Genomic DNA, 19159 nt, shown 5'->3' on the forward strand with positions numbered 1-19159 from the left:
TTGTTGAGGAAGTTGAGACCTGCTGTGTTTCAACACAGAATATGCCAGGCTGTTAGATGAAGAGAGTGAAGCTTGACATTGAGCAGATGACCGTCCTTCTGAGATAACAGATGAGGAATCATAGGTAAAGGCCATGGAGGCTTCTTTACCAGACTCCGTAGTAGTGGGTACCAGTGTTGCCGAGGCCAATCTGGAGCTATCAAAATCATCCTTGGCCTGTCTTGTCTGACCTTTAATAGTACCTTTGGAAGAAGAGGCAGAGGTGGAAAGGCATACACATGAAGATTTTCCCAACTGAAAGACAGAGCATCCACTTTCCAAGCTGTGTGATGAAACCCCTTTGTGCAATACTTTGGCAGCTGGTGGTTTAGTGGAGAAGCGAACAGATCTATGTCTGGAGTTCCCCATGACACTGTCAATGTCTGAAATACATGAAGATCCAGTTTCCACTCGTGGGGATCCAAGATTTGTCTGCTTAACACATCTGCTAAGGAGTTCTGTGCTCCTGGCAGAAACCTTGCCTGAAGAGTTAGTTGCAAGCTTAGCGCAGTCTCCCATAAAATCATTGCTTGCCTGCATAGAGGATAAGAATGTGTTCCCCTTGCTTGTTGATGTACCACATGACAGTTGTGTTGTCTGTTAGAATCAACACCTGTCCTGGAAGAAGTAACTCCTTGAAAGCCAGTAAAGCGAACTGGACTGCTAACATCTCCTTCATGTTGATATGTAGATGCTGTAGTCTGGCAGGCCACTTGTCTTGTATCCACTTTCCATTTAGATGAGCTCCCCAAGCAATGTCCGAGGCATCTGTCGTTAAAATCTGACTCGCCTCTGGCCGGGTCACAGAGAGTCCCTTGTTTAGGTGACATTCCTGAGCCCACCACAAAAATTCTCTTCGAAGGCAAGGTATTATGGGAATGACAGTGTCTAAATCCTGGCAGTGCTGTGTCCATACATTTTTGAGATACCATTGTAACTTCCTCATATGCAGTTTGGCATTGGGAAGCACCAGAATACAAGATGCCATGAACCCTAATGCTTGAAGGACTGTCCCTGCAGTCAGCACGGACTGATGAGATAGTTGATGGAAGTAAAGTGATAGACTCATTTGTTTGTCCGGGGGTTAAAAGGCCAACTGGGCTGCTGTATTCAGTCTCACACCCAGAAAGCACATGTCTTGAGAGGGTACTAGACTGGACTTTATTTCGCTCACAGAATACCCTAGGCATCTTAGCACTGCTATAACATATTCCAGATGCTGTAGAAGGTCTTCCTTTTCTTGAGCCAGAATCAGGCAGTCGCCTAAGTAAGGATAGATTTGAATTCCTTGTAGCCTGAAGTAAGCTATCACTGAGCCAGAACCTTTGTGAATACTCTGGGCAGTAGATAAGCCAAAGGGCAATGCAGAGAACTGATAATGAGAATCTCCAGCTCGAAACCGCAGATACTTCCTGCAACTTAGCCTGATAGGCACATGAAGGTAAGCTTCCTTGAGATCTAAAGTTACCATCCAGTGATCTTTGCCCAGCAGAGGTAAAAGCTGTTGTAATGCCAACATCTTGATCGTGGGAATGTCCAGATAAGTGTTGAGGAGAGATAAATCGAAAATTGGTCTCCGCGTGTTCCCCTTCTTTGGTACTAGGAACATGCGGAATAAAATCCTAGGCCCCTTTCTGATACAGGGACTGGCTGAATGGCCCCATTTGGAGTAACTGAGAAACTTGCTTGTGAGCCTCTTTTCTTTGTGGAGGAGGAACGCCTGGCATGCCTTTGAAAGGGGCATTGTATGGAAATAAAACCTGTAACCGTGGTGAATAATGTCCAACACCCATCTGTCTTGAGTAATTAAATCCCAATTTTCTTTGAAAAGAGACAGTCGTCCTCCCAAAGGAGCTGCCAGACGAGAATCTACTGGCAGCTGAAAAGGCAGGTCATTGGGTCTGCTTACGAAAGGACTGACCCCTGCCCTCACCAGAAGTCTGAGCAGGTGAACTCCCTGTTCTAGACCTAAAAGAACCTTGAGCCCTGCCCCTACCACGCCTAGACCTACCCCTAGACTGGGAGTCATAAGCAGGATATGTCCACCCCTTAGCAGGCCAATTTCTACTAAACTTCGGTGGCTGTACCTGCAAAAAATCCTTAACAGTTTGCATAGACTTAGCTTTGTCCTCCATTTTCTTTAAAACTGCTTCCACAGGCGAACCAAACAACACATCAGACTGTAAAGGTGCATCCAAAATCCTTGTCTTAACATGCTCAGCCAAATTCTGATCCCTCAACCAGGCATGCCTGCGAAGAACAGAACTAGTGGCAGCCACCCTCGAGGAGGCCTGCACAGCATCAAAGCCACATTGCAAAGAATGCTTGCCCACTTGTTCAGACACATAAACCAAATCCAGCAACTCTTTACACTCAATACCTTCCGCCAAAGCATCCACCTTAGACTTCAATTGTGAAAGGAGATAATTTTGATATTTCAGCATGTGAAACTGACAATTCAATGCTCTCATGGCTAGAGTGGAAGAAGTATACAGTTTCTTACCCCACCTATCCAAAGCCCTCGCCTCTTTGTCAGTGGGAACAGGATTTCTAACCACAGAGGCTTTAACACCTTTAGGCCCCTGAGAAACAGTTTCTGGGTCCGCCCTAGGACTCTTAAACAAATACTTATGAGCTTCGGGCACCCTATAGTACCTATCAGGTTTAACAGGAGCAGGAGGCAAAGAATCAGGGTTCAGGGAAGCCTCTGCAAAAACATCTTCCACCACAGTCAACACAGGAGGTATAGCTAAGGGCCTATGCTGGGGTAAAAACAAGAATTCCCTAAGCCTCTTCCTGGAATCAGAGTAATCCTGGCCTTCCCATTTAAAGTGCTCCCTCATGGAATGCAGAGTCTCTGAAAATGAAAAATCCTCAGGAGGAGAAGCCGAAGGAGTGGCATTATCCACATCAGAATCAGAATAAGGAGGATACTCCTGCAAATCATCCGCAGAAGACTCAGAAGCCTCTGAACCCTGTTCAAAACTGGCAAACTCCGGTTCCACCCTAGGCCTCTTATCAGGAGGGCCCATAGAACCTCTAATCATAGTAATCAAATCTTCTGCCATTTTAAGCATATGTTTCTTAGGTACAGAACCCGAAAAGCTAGGAGAAGCCCCCACTGAAGCTGAAATTGGCCTACCTCTAAAAGAAGCTTTAGCAACAGAAGGAGAGGCTCTAACTACTTTGGGAAGAGAGGGAAGAATAGGTACCTGAGAAGCCCCCTCAGCCTGGCCTGCCTCCTGAGATGGGACATCCTGTAACAGTAAAGTTTCTGCCGGAGACTCCATAGAAACTCCTGGCAAAACCTCTGGCTCCACTGAGCCTCCTAAAGAACCGACGTCCGGGACTGCCGGTTCTTCAACCCTAGGCTTCGCTGTTTTGTCCTTGCGCTTCTTGGACGAAGCGGGCGTCGGAGCATCCGACGGCATTTTATAATTGCAACGCTTCCCAAACACTAATCTGGCACAGTCTAACCTCCTCTTAATAGTGCGCTTTGTTAAACCTAGCACAAGAGCGCAACCAACAACGCCGTGCTCAGGCCCTAAACAAGGTATACACAAAGTATGGAAATCCTTATGCGGTATCTGTTTCCCACAAGAAATACAGTTATTCACTTTTTCTGACATCCGGTTGAATACTGAGGCAAGAAAACCAAAATGTTCCCAACGGGTACTTAGCCAACTCTGATTCGGTCTGAAACTCCGGTTTCGGAAATATCTCAGAACGCCAACCTGCACTCGCAAAACTGCTTCTGCATCGGACCACGCGGCAAAAAAGACTGAGGATATGGCGCCGGTCATGCGCATTAGTACCCTGACGTACTGACGTCAGTCTAATGCGCCCTGACCGACGTCAGCCTTATACTCTGGTATTCGGGCCGACTGGATGCGGACTATACCCAATAGTAAGGACTGCAGCAATGGAAAACGAAGAACATCTGCACATTTATTACATCAGTATACTACATTCATGACATTATACCAAACTGCAAATTTATTACATCAGTACACTACATTCATGATATTATTATACCAAACTGCACATTTATTACATCAGTATACTACATTCATGATATTATTATACCAAATTGCACATTTATTACATCAGTATACTACATTCATGACATTATACCAAACTGCACATTTATTACATCAGTATACTACATTCATGACATTATTATACCAAACTGCACATTTATTACATCAGTACACTACATTCATGATATTATTATACCAAACTGCACATTTATTACATCAGTATACTACATTCATGACATTGTTATACCAAACTGCACATTTACTACATCAGTACACTACATTCATGATATTATTATACTAAACTGCACATTTATTACATCAGTATACTACATTCATGACATTATTATACCAAACTGCACATTTATTACATCAGTATACTACATTCATGACATTATTATACCAAACTGCCATTTATTACATTGGTATACTACATTCATGACATTATTATACCAAACTGCGACAACAGTATTTTGAATATTAACCTTATAACATTTCATCTGATTCATGGTAAACATGAAGCACAACTCTAAAACTGCATAGAAAAAGTCATGAAGGAAACACATTTCACACACAAACGGTTTTACCAATATACTTTTGCAAAACCGTAAGGAATCACAAAACAGAACCAAAAGAAGTGAGCACACAGCTCACATAGTGCGACCACATATTATATGGATATAATCTAACAGGCCTTAAAAGCACTATACTTAAATTAAATCAGATCAAACCAGAATTTCAACTCATTACTTCACTTTTTCCGGCTAGTTTTTTCCTAATTTTCAACAAGAATGCCATGTACTTTTTTCTTCTTATCACTTTCGGACATTAACTTCTCAGTATGTGACTAGAAACCTAACTTCTAGACCCATTACTGTCAAAATGCGTTACTGTTTTTTTTACAATAATGCCACTGTCTAATGTAAGAATCGACTCTATGTCTAATTAGTTCCAGTTCCAGTGGATGATTTATAGCTGGTACAAGTTCTCACTGCCATCAAATTATATGCTTGACATCAGTGCAGGCCACAACTTGTCATGGTTGTCTGAACACTGCTGGTTAACTAACTGCAGGTCCTAAGAGTCTGTTTCACAAACAAAACTAATTAACTTATTATGTAAGACATTAAGAAGCCCTGATGAACATAATAAAGGCACTTCTTAAATACATAAACGCTATGCCTGTGTTAGAGCACAGTACTTTTTTCCATGTTTGATAATTCTTAAGTTTTAACAAGTGATATGTAAAATGTCACAGAACAGGTAAAAACACTGGAAAAAATACATTTCAGAGTTTTCAAATTGTCCAATTGCTCCTTTAAGAAAATTATTTGGCAACAGAACAGTGGACTAAGTGCCACAAAGTACTGACCTGTGTGATCAAACTGTGGGATGACATCCTGCTGTAGGGATTGGTTGACAGTAGACTGCTGGGAGGACAAGGATGACACACCATTAACCCTAGATTCAGACTCCGGCTAGAATGATGAATAGAGAATGGTCAATCTGACTGCATCAAAGAGTGCTATACATGATACTCTAATCATGGTATAAAAGTATTTTCCACTGAAGCAAAAGTATTCTTTAACAGATCCTTGTATTCATAGCTACTCTAGTACTTGTACGCTTGAAAAGCTTTTATAGCTATATATATATAGATACATATATATATATATATATATATATATATATATATATATATATATATATATATACATACACATACACACACACACACACACATATATATATATATACACACACAAACGCATACTATATATACATGTTTGTTTGTGCCTTTCTGCTTTTCCCCGATTAGGGTCGCCACAGCGGAACTCCGGTCCGCTAATGATTGACAGTAGATTTTTACGTACTGGCTTGCCAGGCCTAATGCACAACCTTCAACGAAGGAACGCCCATTCACACATGTTGCTACACAGAAGACGCTCTAACTGAGAATTGAACGGGTAACGTCTAACTGTGAGGCGACAATGCTGGGGCAAATAAATTGCTGCCTATTAAAAGCATTTCAGCACAACTTTCTATTTGCCAGGAAACCAAAGACCTACAAAATCCTTCTTCCACCTTCAATATGAAAATGTATGGTGCAAATTTGAAAGGCATCTGTGTTAATGTTACAATTTACTTTCTGTTCTATTTTCATATGGCATACAACTGGACAAAAAGGGCAAACCAAGAAAACAAAATGCTAATAATCATAACCATCCAATAATGGCCCTAAACATAGTTATTTTCCAGCACGACTATGGATATAAAAATTACAATGCAGATCAGCATTACGCTCATTTTTTGATACAGACTACACCTGAGACACTCAATGTCCAAGGGACAACAAAACGATGGAATATCTTACAGATATGATCTTAAGTTTTAATTCACTGAAGCACAAACCATAGTTTATGCATCTTAGAAATACACATCACCAATCGGCAACGCAATTCTGTAGAAAATGTTTCATTATTAGTAACACAATAAAAAGTACTCTCAAACTAGGGATAACTTAAAGTGATTAGTTAAATAACCCCATTTTTCTTCAGCAAGCCATGTTATGTAACTGTTCCAATATGACAAATTAAATCAGACTAGTGCATGGGTTTCCAGCATTCTCAATGATTTTGAAAGCTCTGTTGGAAATCCAGGCAGGATCACAGGATTTAGAGGAGCCACCAGGCCCCTAGATGGAACCTGCTGTCATTCCAACTGACAGGAAAATTCCTTGGTACTTGCATATTATCGCAACCAGATTTTGCGACATCTTTTACTTTCTTGACTTTTCTAAAACAGCATCACTGAAGTGTAATAAAGGGTAGACCATCAGAAAGTCTGCTGGGATATCGGTGGTGGTTTTAAAAACTGTTAAGACTTATTTTAAGATTTGTAGGTAGCATCCTTTAAATACGTCAAGCATTGAATTCAGCGATCGCAGTGGTTGCGTGTGTACGTATGTTGGGCTGAAAGGAGTGTGGGAGTTGGTGTACGATATTATACACATGCAGAGTTTAAACAGGTTAGGTGCTTTTGTACTGTGGAAAGGATTACTTTTACTGCAGTTCTTGTGGCGAAGGATTATTTCTCAGCGTTACCTTGTTCTTTTTTGGATGTATTAAAGTATTATGAAGGTTAGAAACAGGTTTTCTGTAATGTTTTTGTAGTCTTAGGTAGGTTTATCACTGAAATGGCTGATAAAATACTAAAGGTTTGAAAACAGATTTCCTCCTTTACCAACAGCATGTGAAAGGAACGCATTTGAAGTAGAATGGGACTTGCTTAAATGTCATGAGATGCTGGCAGTAAAGGGGAAACCTAGTTTCAAACCTTATTTTTTTAGCCATTTCAATGGTAAACCTTCCTAAAACTGCAAAAACATTACAGAACACGTCTCTAATCTTCATAACACTATATTGCTACTACTTGGCCTAAACAGAAGCAATCAGCATTACTGCAAAAATTTGGTTGTGATAACACACAAGTACCAATTATTCACATTAACTGAAATGGTTTACTGGATGGTGAGCAACCGGACCCTCCTCGCCATGGCTACAAGAAATAAAATCAGCTGGAATGTTGGAAATAAGTAAATGCACTTTTTCCTTTTCTTAAGGGAGGCAGCATCCATTGCCCATTCCACTCTTACCTAAAAGAAGACAGCAGACAATATGAGGAATATGTTTACCTCTGTGGAAAACAGACCTACTTTTCCATGATGCCTGCACAGTCAGAAAACATTCTGAATGCAAGTTTTTTTTTATTTGAAGCTCCAAGTAGAGGACTACAGCTCTGACTCAGAAAATCTGTACAGCTCTGACTCAGAAAATCTGTAACCACATTTATTTCTGCTAGGAAGTGACCACCACACAAAAATAAATTATGCTGAGATAAATGGCTCACTGCAAGATCCACACTGCTTCCCTATACAGGAAGTAAAGGAGAGGGAATTAACTACCCATGTTCCAAGGTCTCACACAGCATCCTCACTTTGGAGTGGGGTGTTATCTATAATATATGCTGGGTGTGGGTTTGTTAATCAAATGCAACAATATTGCACTTTTATGCATTTAGTTTTAGCCCATTTTTCTGGGAACCATCTATTAGATTCCACGTTCACAGTGTAGCTTCTACATATCATAACGGGCTTCAAGTATGAAGCCCAGTTTACAATTACCTGCATACACTGTTACCTACAGATCCCCATTTTTAATTTGGAATTCAGAGAAGCACAAGTCGAAGAGCAGAGATCTTGTCATGGATTCCTGAGGGATTCATCTATATGTTTATCATTCCCACTGCCTCAATGGCATTTTAGGTTAGCTGTCAAGAAAAATGTGACCAAACAGCAAGAAGCAGGACCATACAAAAAAAGCTTGAATTTTTTACTCCACCATTGTTACCTCAGCCATTCGCCTTCAACAGATAAAATACAGTGCCAAACCACCAACACGTATACACAGGTTCAAACTCCAATCAGTTCAAGTAAACAAATCAAACAATTATATAATAAATTTCAATTTTTAAAGTGCTACAAACACATTTTCTAAAAGCAGCCATCATAAACATTAAACATAGCTAACTTTTCAAATATCAACTTTTTAAATAACCTACATAACAATTAATTATGATTATAATAAATTCAATAAATTTTATAAATTTTACTTATTCTTTAAATATTTATAAAAACATTTAAATACAAAATTTTAAGTACAAACAAATAAGCATGTTGATTCACACATTTACAAATTTACCTCAAGATTAAGACCCCTAGGAAATAATGTTCCATAATTGAGAATGAACTTGCTTTCTAATTCATTCAGCTTTTTCACTATATCACCCCCTCTAAATAAAACAGGTTGTGCCAAAATACTGAAGAAAAAATAATCTCATCTCTATCATCTCAGGGGTAGGGGGTCATACTTACAAAATGTTGGTTTATTTCTAGATTCTTTGTTGAAGAAATATTTAAATAAAGTGCCTGTACATTACTAATACTGAAGAACTTTGTAAGAAGGTTAGTGTAGTGGAATGGCAAGATGACTTTTACTGGGTGGCTGTAGATGTAAATTCACTCTATACTAACATTCAGACAAAATGGGGTTTAGAAGCCATTTGGAATATTATGGGTGATGGGCCCAAAAACTGCTTTTGTCACTAGGCTGCTCAAATTCTGCTTAACACATAATTATTTAAAATTTCAGAGTGAGGTATTTTTGCAGCATAAGGGTACAGCTATGAGGACTTATTATGTCCCAGCTTATGCTATTTTGCATATGGGGTACTATGAAAAAATATTAATTTATTGTTCTGAATTTTTCAAGAAGTATGTTTTGGTTTATAAATGCTTTATAGATGATTTTATTTTTTTGTGTAGGGCTAATGTTAGTGAATTTGATTCTTTTTTTAAGGAGTTAAATCAAAATAATCATGGTTTGAAATTTTCTATGAAAAAAGGTGAATCTTGTATTCAATTTCTCGATGTAGTACTTCATGTGGATAATAGTAACATAATTCAGTATAAACCTTTCAGGAAAAATACATCTGCTAATAATTTCTTGTATGCGGACAGCATGCACCCCCCTCATTTGGTGAAATCTTTACCCTTGGGTGAATTCAAGCAAATTATTTGGAATACTTCTGAGAAAAATTTTAAAAAGAAGTTTGTGATGGAAGCTAGGTATAAGACTTATGAAACGGGGGGTACAAGGAGGAACACTAATGTCATGCTTATGATGAGGCATTTGGAAGAAGGCATAAGAATGTAGGTAAGAAAAATAACAAATTTGTTATGAATAAACATTTGGTTACCAATGCTTTTGATGATAAAGTGTTGTTTTGTTTCTTGGTATTCAGGCTTTTCAGAAGTGATGAGAAAAGCGATTTTGGACCTTTGGTACATTATTTGTGAAGATGTGGCAGTAGGAAATTTGTTTCCAAAATTTGTTAAATTTTCATATGGGCGCTATGATAATTTAAAGAAATTGTTGAAAATGCCTATAACAAGTGCTCCTGAAGCGTCTATTGGTGTTTTTGCTTGTAGATGCTGTAAAGTATGTAGCCATATTAAAAATATCTCTGGCACGTGTATTAATGGAAAAATATTCACTTGTTGGGGCAACTTTGGTTGCAACTCTTGTGGGGTGGCTTACATTGTAGGATGTGGTTGTACCACTGTAAAAAGGTACACTGGTCAAACTAAAAGGCCAGTGAAGGTCAGGATTATGGAGCATTTAAGGGACATCAACAATAGGAACATAAGGAGTCCAGTGGCTGAGCATTTTGTGAACATTCATGGGGGCAGTATTTGTTCTTTTTTCTTCAGTATTTTGGCACAACCTGTTTTATTTAGAGGGGATGATATAGTGAAAAAGCTGAATGAATTAAAAAGCAAGTTCATTCTCAATTATGGAACATTATTTTCTAGGGGTCTTAATCTTGAGGTAAATTTGTGAATGTGTGAATCAACATGCTTATTTGTTTGTATTTAAAATTTTGTATTTAAATGCTTTTTATAAATATTTAAAGAATAAGTAAAATTTATAAAATGTATTATAATATTCATAATTATATTATGTAGGTTATTTAAAAAGTTGATGAAATTTGAAAAGTAAGCTATGTTTAATGTTTATGATGGCTGCTTTCAGAAAATGTGTTTGTAGCACTTAAAATTGAAATGTATTATATAATTGTTTCATTAATTTGTTTAAATTAACTGATTGGGGTTTGAAACTGTGTACAAGTGTTGGCTGTTTGGCACTGTATTTTATCCGTTGAAGGCGAATGTCCGAGGTACCAGTGGTGGAGTAAAAAATTCAAACTTCTTTTTTGTATGGCCCTGCTTCTTGCTGTTTGGTCATATTTATTACTTGTGTGGTGACGTGGTCACGTGTTTTTTACTATATCTGTCAAGGTAACCCAGTACTGGCCAACTTTCAAAAGCTCAAACTTCCCTCCCTCTCTCTTACCATGACAGCTGATTGGCTAACGATATCCTGAGAGCCAAGTCTTCAGCTGTGACAGGAAGTGAGAGCTCAGTCTTTTTTCTGCCATCTTAAGAAATTCCTCTGATGACTCACAGGATCCAGTGCTGATTTTAACTGGTTTATTGCTCACACAAGTTCCATTTGGGACACCTTTCCTCTCATTTTATAATTAGATGTATTAACCTGTTTCAGTTTTTATGTTTATTAAAATATATACCCTGGCATTCATTAACACCTACACTAAATGTACACAGTTTTGAATAAACAGACAGTACAAGCGTAACTCTCACATTCTGCCTCCTAATTTTAGTTTTACTGCTGATTTTCTTCCAGCCTTAAATATTAAGGGGGGTTCATAAAGGTTGACTGGTTATCCAGCTAGGGACTCTTCAGCTAGGGACTCTCCAGCTGCCTACTCAAATAAACAGTCCTTCGCTTCATCTAATTCAAAGATGCTGATTAAGAGGGAAAAATGGTTACATCTTTAGGGCAAAAGGGTATCTTTTTCACGTAAGCTAGCCTTTAGAATGTTAAATTATCAAGGATATAGGTTATAATTTATCTTACGGTGTGCATACAGTTTGGATGACTTTGCTGCATCCTTACATGCAGTGCACAAGTCTTATATGAATGAAATTGTTTCTAATTTGACTTTGGTTTTGAAACATGCTTTGAGAGGTGTGCTTAAATCTGGAGATATTAGTCTCAGGAAATACTACTACTTCTGTTGTAGTTACATGGTATGATTGGTTATGTAATCAGAAGTTCCGGGTGATTTAAAAGCTCACATTTTGTACACACTTTTACGTTCTGAACTGTTTTTTGGGCCATCTGAAACAGATTCTAAAACATTACGATGACAAACGCAAACTAATATATGGGTTATCTAAAATGTTTCATGTACCCAACTTCTCTCCAAACAAGGGATCCTTCCTTGAATGGAAGTAACAAAAATCCCAGACAGACAAAAAGTCAGGGATCCAAAAAGAAATGGTAGGAGGATAACACTTTGAAACCAAACAGGAGGGGTGCCTTTCTCAAAGGGATCAACACCATGCAAAGGAATGACTATGCCAAGCAACAATCACCCCTTCCTCCCACCCTTCGTTCTCTTCCTCCTTCCCCCAGGCTCTCTCTCAGTCCTGCAGCCTAGCCAAAAATAACTTCACACAAATGGGTTTTGTGAATAATTTGACAGTAGATAAAAAAATCCCCTTTCAGAAATTCCCCCCACACCCACTGGACCAGGCAGAGCTGTTTCCTCCAGTGCACCATCACATGGTAGAAGCAAGGATTATAGTACCAATGCCTGTGCTAGATAAAAGCAAAATATTTTACTACAGAATCTTTTTGTTACCAAACAGGAGCATCCCTGTGACCCTTCATACAGTTGCCCTTTCTACACACATGTAAAAGTTCTGAAATTCAAAATTCTCACCTTACAGTTGGTCTAGAGTTGCTTCTAGACCACTGTTTCATGGCAACTAGGTATCAAGGATGCTCTTATTCCTACTGCTCCCAATTTCAGAACATTTTTGAAAACTGCTGTGTCCAGCTTACATCATCAGTTTTCTTCATTACCATTTGGGCAATCTATGCATCTCAAGTGTTTACAAAGTTTCTGGCCCCAGTGGTTTCCTACTGCAGAACCTTAAGCATTCACATTTTCCTTACTTAGATGACTTGCTGATTTGTGTACATTCTTTATCCAGGTGCTTGGGAGTCCTTAGACAAGGTCACACCCTTCCTTTGTCAACTGGGCTTCAAACTGAACCTTCACAATTATTTTCTCTCACTCTCAACAAATTGTTTTCCTGGGGTGTTGGATAGAGAAAGTAAAAAGGATGGCCTTTCTGCCATAAGACAGAGTTCTGACTTAGCAGGGCATGTTCTTAGATTTCTTTTTTCTAGACATGGCCTCAGCAAGAAAGTGCCTCAAAATTCCAGGTTTTGTGTCATCAGTTATCCAGTGATACCACTAGCCAAACTACTGAAGAGAAACATTCAATGACACTTGAAGAATTCTTGGATCCAACATCTTCATCCTTGGATTCTGAGGTAACAATACTGGGATTTCTGAAACCAAAACTGCAGTAGTGGAGGGATTAACTGTCTCTAATTCAGAACTCCCTTTCTCTCTCTTCAGTCCTCAATCCAATCTGTCCAGATAGACTCCTCAGATTTTGCATGGAGATTACTGTCCATGGTAGATCAAGTGCAAAGCTTATGCGGTACGGAGGACATGTCAAAGCACAAACATAAAAGAGATGTTGGCAGTAGCTCATGCCTTAAAAGTCCTTCACCACTTATGGACTCTGGTTCGTCTTCTAGTGGTTACAGACAACACTATCATGATGTGGCATCTAAACAAGCAAGAGGGTACAAGGTCATATCCTCTTTGCCAACTGGCAACGATGGCCTGGGAGCTGGCTGTACAGCGTTCTCTGACTCATCAGGTCTCCTACTTTCTCAAAGAGCAAAACACAGTGACAGACAGACCAAGATCCTGGACAGGGCCTCAGTGGAAGCTCTGTGTAGAACTCTTCCAGGGCTTGATCCAGATGTGGAACACCTTAATAGATCTGTTCACCAGCATTCAAAACAGACAACTGAAAAACTTCTGTTCCAGACATCCTTGCAGTCATGCTTGGAAGACAGATGCTTTATCATTCCCATGGCCAGAAATGCTTCTGCATGCATTTCCAACCTTTCCAATTATTCCCAAGGTACTTCCAAAGATTCAAAAACAATTACTAAAGATCACTGTTGTAACACCCTTTTCACCTACAAAAAGTTGGTTCTCCTTTTTAATGGAATTGGCCAGGGGCAATTACAAGCTTCCTGATGGACTGGATCTGCTCATACAGCATCAGGGAGAAATGGTACACCTCAACATACAGCAATTGCAACTGACAGCCTGGATGACTATTATGACACCTTTTAGGCACTTGTTCCATGAAGATATGCAGCAGGTATTTGAGGAGACAAGAAAACCTGCAACTAGAACATCTTACATTTACAAGTAGAAGAGGTTTTCTAGGTGGTGCCTAGCCAATAGCAGAGGTCCCAAACTGGGTTTCAACTGCTCTGGATTTGAAACATTTGTGTGAGCTACTTGGAGATGGTTTGTCATATGCTTCTGTCAAAGTGCATCTTGCAGCCATCTCAGCTTGTCTATGAATGGCACCCTTCTTTAGTCTCTTTTTGTCGTCAGTTTATCCTCAAAAGCAAACTCCTCCTCTCTTGCACCTCAACGTTGTTCTTACCTTGTCTCCCTTTGTGCCTGCCACTCAGGCTGAATTATGGTTCATTACTTGAAAGACTTTTACTAACTGCAGTGGTGGTGCTGCGGTAGCGTTGTCACCTCACAGTAAGATGTTGTCCTGTTCGATTCTCAGCTAGAGCGTCTTCTGTGTGGAGACATGCGTGAATGGGCATACCTTCGTTGAAGGTTGTGCATCAGGGCCGGCAACTCGGCACATAAAAATCTACTGCCAATCATTAGCGGACAAAAGTTCCGCTGTGGCGACACCTAACCGGGAAAAGCTGAAAGACGCAACAACTTGAAAGACTTTTACTCATTGGTCTGACATCTGTAAGGTAAATCTTTCAGCTGCACGATCTTACTGTAGGCCAACACTATCTGATTTTTCACAAGGACAGGTTGTGCTATGCACTAATCCATCCATCATTCCTAAAGTTGTTTCTGAATTTACCTTGAATCAAGCCATCAATCTCCCGGTTTTCTATCTTGATACAAAGAACAAGGGAGAAGAGAGTCTACATACTTTGGTTGTACATAAGCAGCTCAGGTACTACCTTTACAGAACAAAGTCCTTTAGGAATGCTGAACAGCTGTTTGTCTCCTTTACAGGGGCTAAGAAAGGTCAAGCTGTCTCTAGCAAATTATTGTATGATGGCTATTCTCTGCTACTGCTTTCTGTTACTCCCATGATTGTAAATCTCTTCCAGGCAAGGTTAACACTCATTTGACTAAGGCCTTATCCTCACTGATGGCGTATTGGAAAGGGGTGAACTCTACAAGCATACTAGAAGCAGCAACATGATCCTCTGTTTGTACCTCCACAAAGTACTACAAACTGGATTCCTTTTCAAGGTCAAGAGCACAGGCTACTGGAACCTTATTCTTCCACCTCCCAGGTAGGTACGCTTTCTGAAATGCCACTGAGCCAGTGGGAATGATGAATATAGTATAGTTGCACAAGTCCTACTTACATGTAACAGTTGATGTTTAACTTCATCACTCTTAGTGGCAGCACCACCCACCATCCCCCATATTGTGCATAGTTGAGGTGGGTTTTGACTTTAGAGTTGGCTGTTGCTAGATTTGGTTTTTACATGAAATTCTGACTGACTTTGAATTTACTCTTGCCAGACGATTCTGGCTTAAATTACTTTCCTCTCCTTTGTGGGAGCTAAAAAGCCGGAACACTTGAGTCCTGTCACAGATGAAGGCTTCCATTCTCAGGATATGTTTAGCCAATGAGCTGTCACAGGAACAGACAGGAAAGGGAGTCTTGAGTTTTTGAAAGCTGGCCAGTACTAGGTTACCTTGGAAGATAACCCAAAATGCTTCTGAGCCATTAAGGAATTCAAACATCTACTGTTACAGGCAAGTCGGACTGTGTGTGTTTTGTCACATAGCTAATCTGTTATCCACCTAACTACATATGCATCAATTTGGAGTGCATTTAGTTTAATTAGGTTAGCAAGTGGTATGGTATCAAACACCTTGGTGCAGTCAAGACATGATGTATGAACACCATGGCCACAAGCTACTACCTGTGTTACCTTCTCAAAAATGTACCAGATTCACTACATAGGATCTACCCTTAAAGATTAACTGCTCCTGATTAAGTCTTACAAGATTTTTAATAGCGAAATCTAACAAGTCTGTTATGACCAATTCCATGGCCTTGCAGATAAGGCTTATCAGACTAATGGATCTTTAATTTCCAGGTTCCACAGTGGGGGCCACCTATGTGAAGTGACATCACAACCACTGTATGCCATAACTCTGGGATGGTGGACAAGCTCTGATTGAATGAATGTAGGAGAGGGTCCACCAAAATATGAGTAGTGGAGCTCAGCAGGCAGCCTGATATATTACCAGGTCCCACAGAGGATGGCCTTCTTGTTATGCAAAGTGCTTTTAGCCAAGTGTTCTTTAGTGATGACATGGAGGGGGGTTTGTGATCCTTAGGGATATGCAGGTTTTGTATAAATGTCTCTAGGGTGAACTTTACACTGATTTACTAATATATTCACAATATTCACTAGATCTGATTAGATAGTGTTATTACAAATACGTTCAGGGCAATGTTGGGTGTTAATTCATAACTTCGTGAATTAAGTAAAGAAAGATTTCTTAATTATCCTTGGCTTCCAATGCCAGCCTAAGTTCATGGGTTGCCTTTGTTTTCCTGATGAAAATTTTCAGTACCTTGGATTACATTTTGATGCTGACCCTGATTTGTGGGGTTTATGTAGTACTTAATTTCCACTGATACCTAATTTTGTTAGATCCTGAAGGCTTAGGCAATGGCTTCTTTACAGCCTCAGCATATGATAATTTTCCATGTATTTATGTGGAGTGCAGTGAAGGCATATGGTGTTCACAAGCTGAGTTCATATGTAAGAGTGATGCTGCCATCTTATATATTTGCATCGCTCTCTCTCTCAGATGGTTTGTGACAAAGCAAGTAGTAGTTCCATGTCTAGGAGCATCACTGCAAAAGCTACACTGCCTAAGTACATCATCTCTTCAGAGTATGAACCTAAAAGCCAAATGAGTGTCAAGATTCTACTTTAGAAACAAAACTTAATTTCCTAATTTAATCAACTTAACTGGTTAAGTGGGCTGCTCAAGGGATCTTTTTCAGTCAAGACACACACATACACACACACATATAGATATATATATATATATATATATATATATACATACATACACACATACAGACACACAGTGTGCATGCATGCATGTATATACATATATATATATATATATATATATATATATATATATATACATATATATATATATATATATATATATATATATATATATATGTATATGCATATACATTCACACACATTGCATATGCTTTACCAGTGGAACCTACAGAAGCCCAAAACAAACAAAAAGATAATGTAACTTACCATTACAGTTGGTACAAATGAGCAGATCTCTGGGATTGCACCATGTTTGCTTTGGTTGCCCTTGGTCTTAGGTTAATCAGATGAAGTTCTGGTCAGGCCACATCACAGCACAGTGGCTTTGTGATAAGATTTCTACTTCACAACTCACGGGTCTATGATTCAGTCCTGACTTTGTCCACTGTCTATGTAGAGTTTGCACGCTTCCTCTGTATCCATATGAGGTTTCTCTGGATACTCAAGTTATGTAAGAGAAGATTTACTGTAAAAGAAATAAATGGGAAGACCACGCAGTGGGACGAGGAGTCAACACCCACTGCAAACCCAAGCTATGTAAGAAGCCAGGGATGACACTATTTCAGACTTAAATGCAGAAACCCAAGCCAAACTTGTACAAAACAAAACAGCATAAAACCAGCATCCAAAGGACGAGACATCACAAGCAAGGTTACTGCCAAGCGCACTCTCAGAACGAACTGAAGAAATGTTGACTGCCAATGACCCTTTATCCACTGATGTCTTGACATCAGACTAGAAGGCAAAGGCCACAAGGTAGGGGACTAAAGCTCTGGTATTTCAGCTGGCCAAGAGTTTTCCAGGGCAGTAAATCCTACGCGTTGTGATTGCAACAGTGAAGTATGAAGAACATCACAGATGCTTTGCTACATGAAACATTTTTTTAATTACTATCACCAGTCTCTGGACAATCTGGATTACTACCTCAGCTTCTGAAAAGAAAATGGACACATTGTTACTTACAACTGGCCAAATTAGTGATATACAGTGTGGCATATATTTAATTCTGTTAAACACTTTTCAATGTACGCTCTCTACTTAGTGAAATTTTAAAAGCATTTGAGCATATCCAGGTCTGGACAGAGGTTGTCATTCTACTGTTTTACACGAAGTTATGAATTCCATTCTTGGATTTTTGCATTATGTTTTATGTTTCATTATACGGTACTTAATTCTTAGGCAAAAAGATGGAAACCAGATCTACATTATTGTACAAAAACTTCTGGCAACACCTAAACCATTAGAAAAGTCACAACAAAATAATTTATTACACTTTACAAAGCCTAACTTATATATTTATTTTACATATTTAATAAACTACTTTTACTTTTCTACACAGTGCTTTGTAAAGTTTATTATATTTTATTTTATACTACTATGCTTTGTAAAGCTTAACACATTATATTTTTAAACTGGCTGTGGCACTGTACTTTTGTTTCTATTCAGTTAATTTTTGTTGGCACTCAACTCAAGCTATTTGTTTTTTGGAAATGAATGCTGGGCTTCTATAATTGTGTAACTCAAGAAAACAGCACGTGTTCAATAATAAATATAATGAACTCAAGGTTGTACTTCACTACCTAAAATGTCTGGAATAAGACAAACTCAAAATAGCGAACAAAAAAGAGCTTCCAACCAGCTACTCAGAAGGAAATAACCTGTTATCTCTTAAGCCAGTCTAGCATGCAGGCTTATACTAACATATTATAACACAGAAGCAGCATTCATAATAATTTTAATCCAGTCTTCAACCTACAACTGCTAGGTTTCTTTTGAAACTATTAGGCTTTCGAACAGCAACCACATTTAATGATGTAAAATCTCCAAAACACCTTAAGGTAATAACATATGCAACAGCGATTAAACTGCCTGCCTGCATACCAGCACAGTCCATTGAACAAACTGGAAATCTAAATACTGTTTTATCAACATAAATATAATAAAACACAGGAAAAAACAGCTGGGATTTTGTCATTTCTCTGCTGCATACAATGAATGATTTTGTGCACACCTTGCAACTTCTACAAGATTGTGGTAAATGTTTTTATAACACTCCATCTACCTTTTTCCACTCCTCTCAGTAAAATCATTTACCACCTTCCTGCATTCTGCCCT

General features: G+C 39.0%; 1 protein-coding gene across 4 annotated transcripts in view; it reads right to left on the minus strand.

The window, feature by feature from the left end:
• Nucleotides 1-19159, minus strand: part of UTRN (utrophin) — a 4744936-nt gene that overhangs the window by 121175 nt on the left and 4604602 nt on the right. For all 4 annotated transcript variants that reach the window (XM_044069601.1, XM_044069592.1, XM_044069610.1 and 1 more), the window contains one exon: nt 5449-5554. In XM_044069601.1, the coding sequence (XP_043925536.1) occupies nt 5449-5554 (106 nt within the window). The remainder of the gene's footprint in view (nt 1-5448; nt 5555-19159) is intronic.

This window comes from Protopterus annectens, chromosome 1.part0 (assembly GCF_019279795.1).
Source record: "Protopterus annectens isolate FY-2018-M chromosome 1.part0, PAN1.0, whole genome shotgun sequence".
NCBI lineage: Eukaryota > Metazoa > Chordata > Ceratodontiformes > Protopteridae > Protopterus > Protopterus annectens.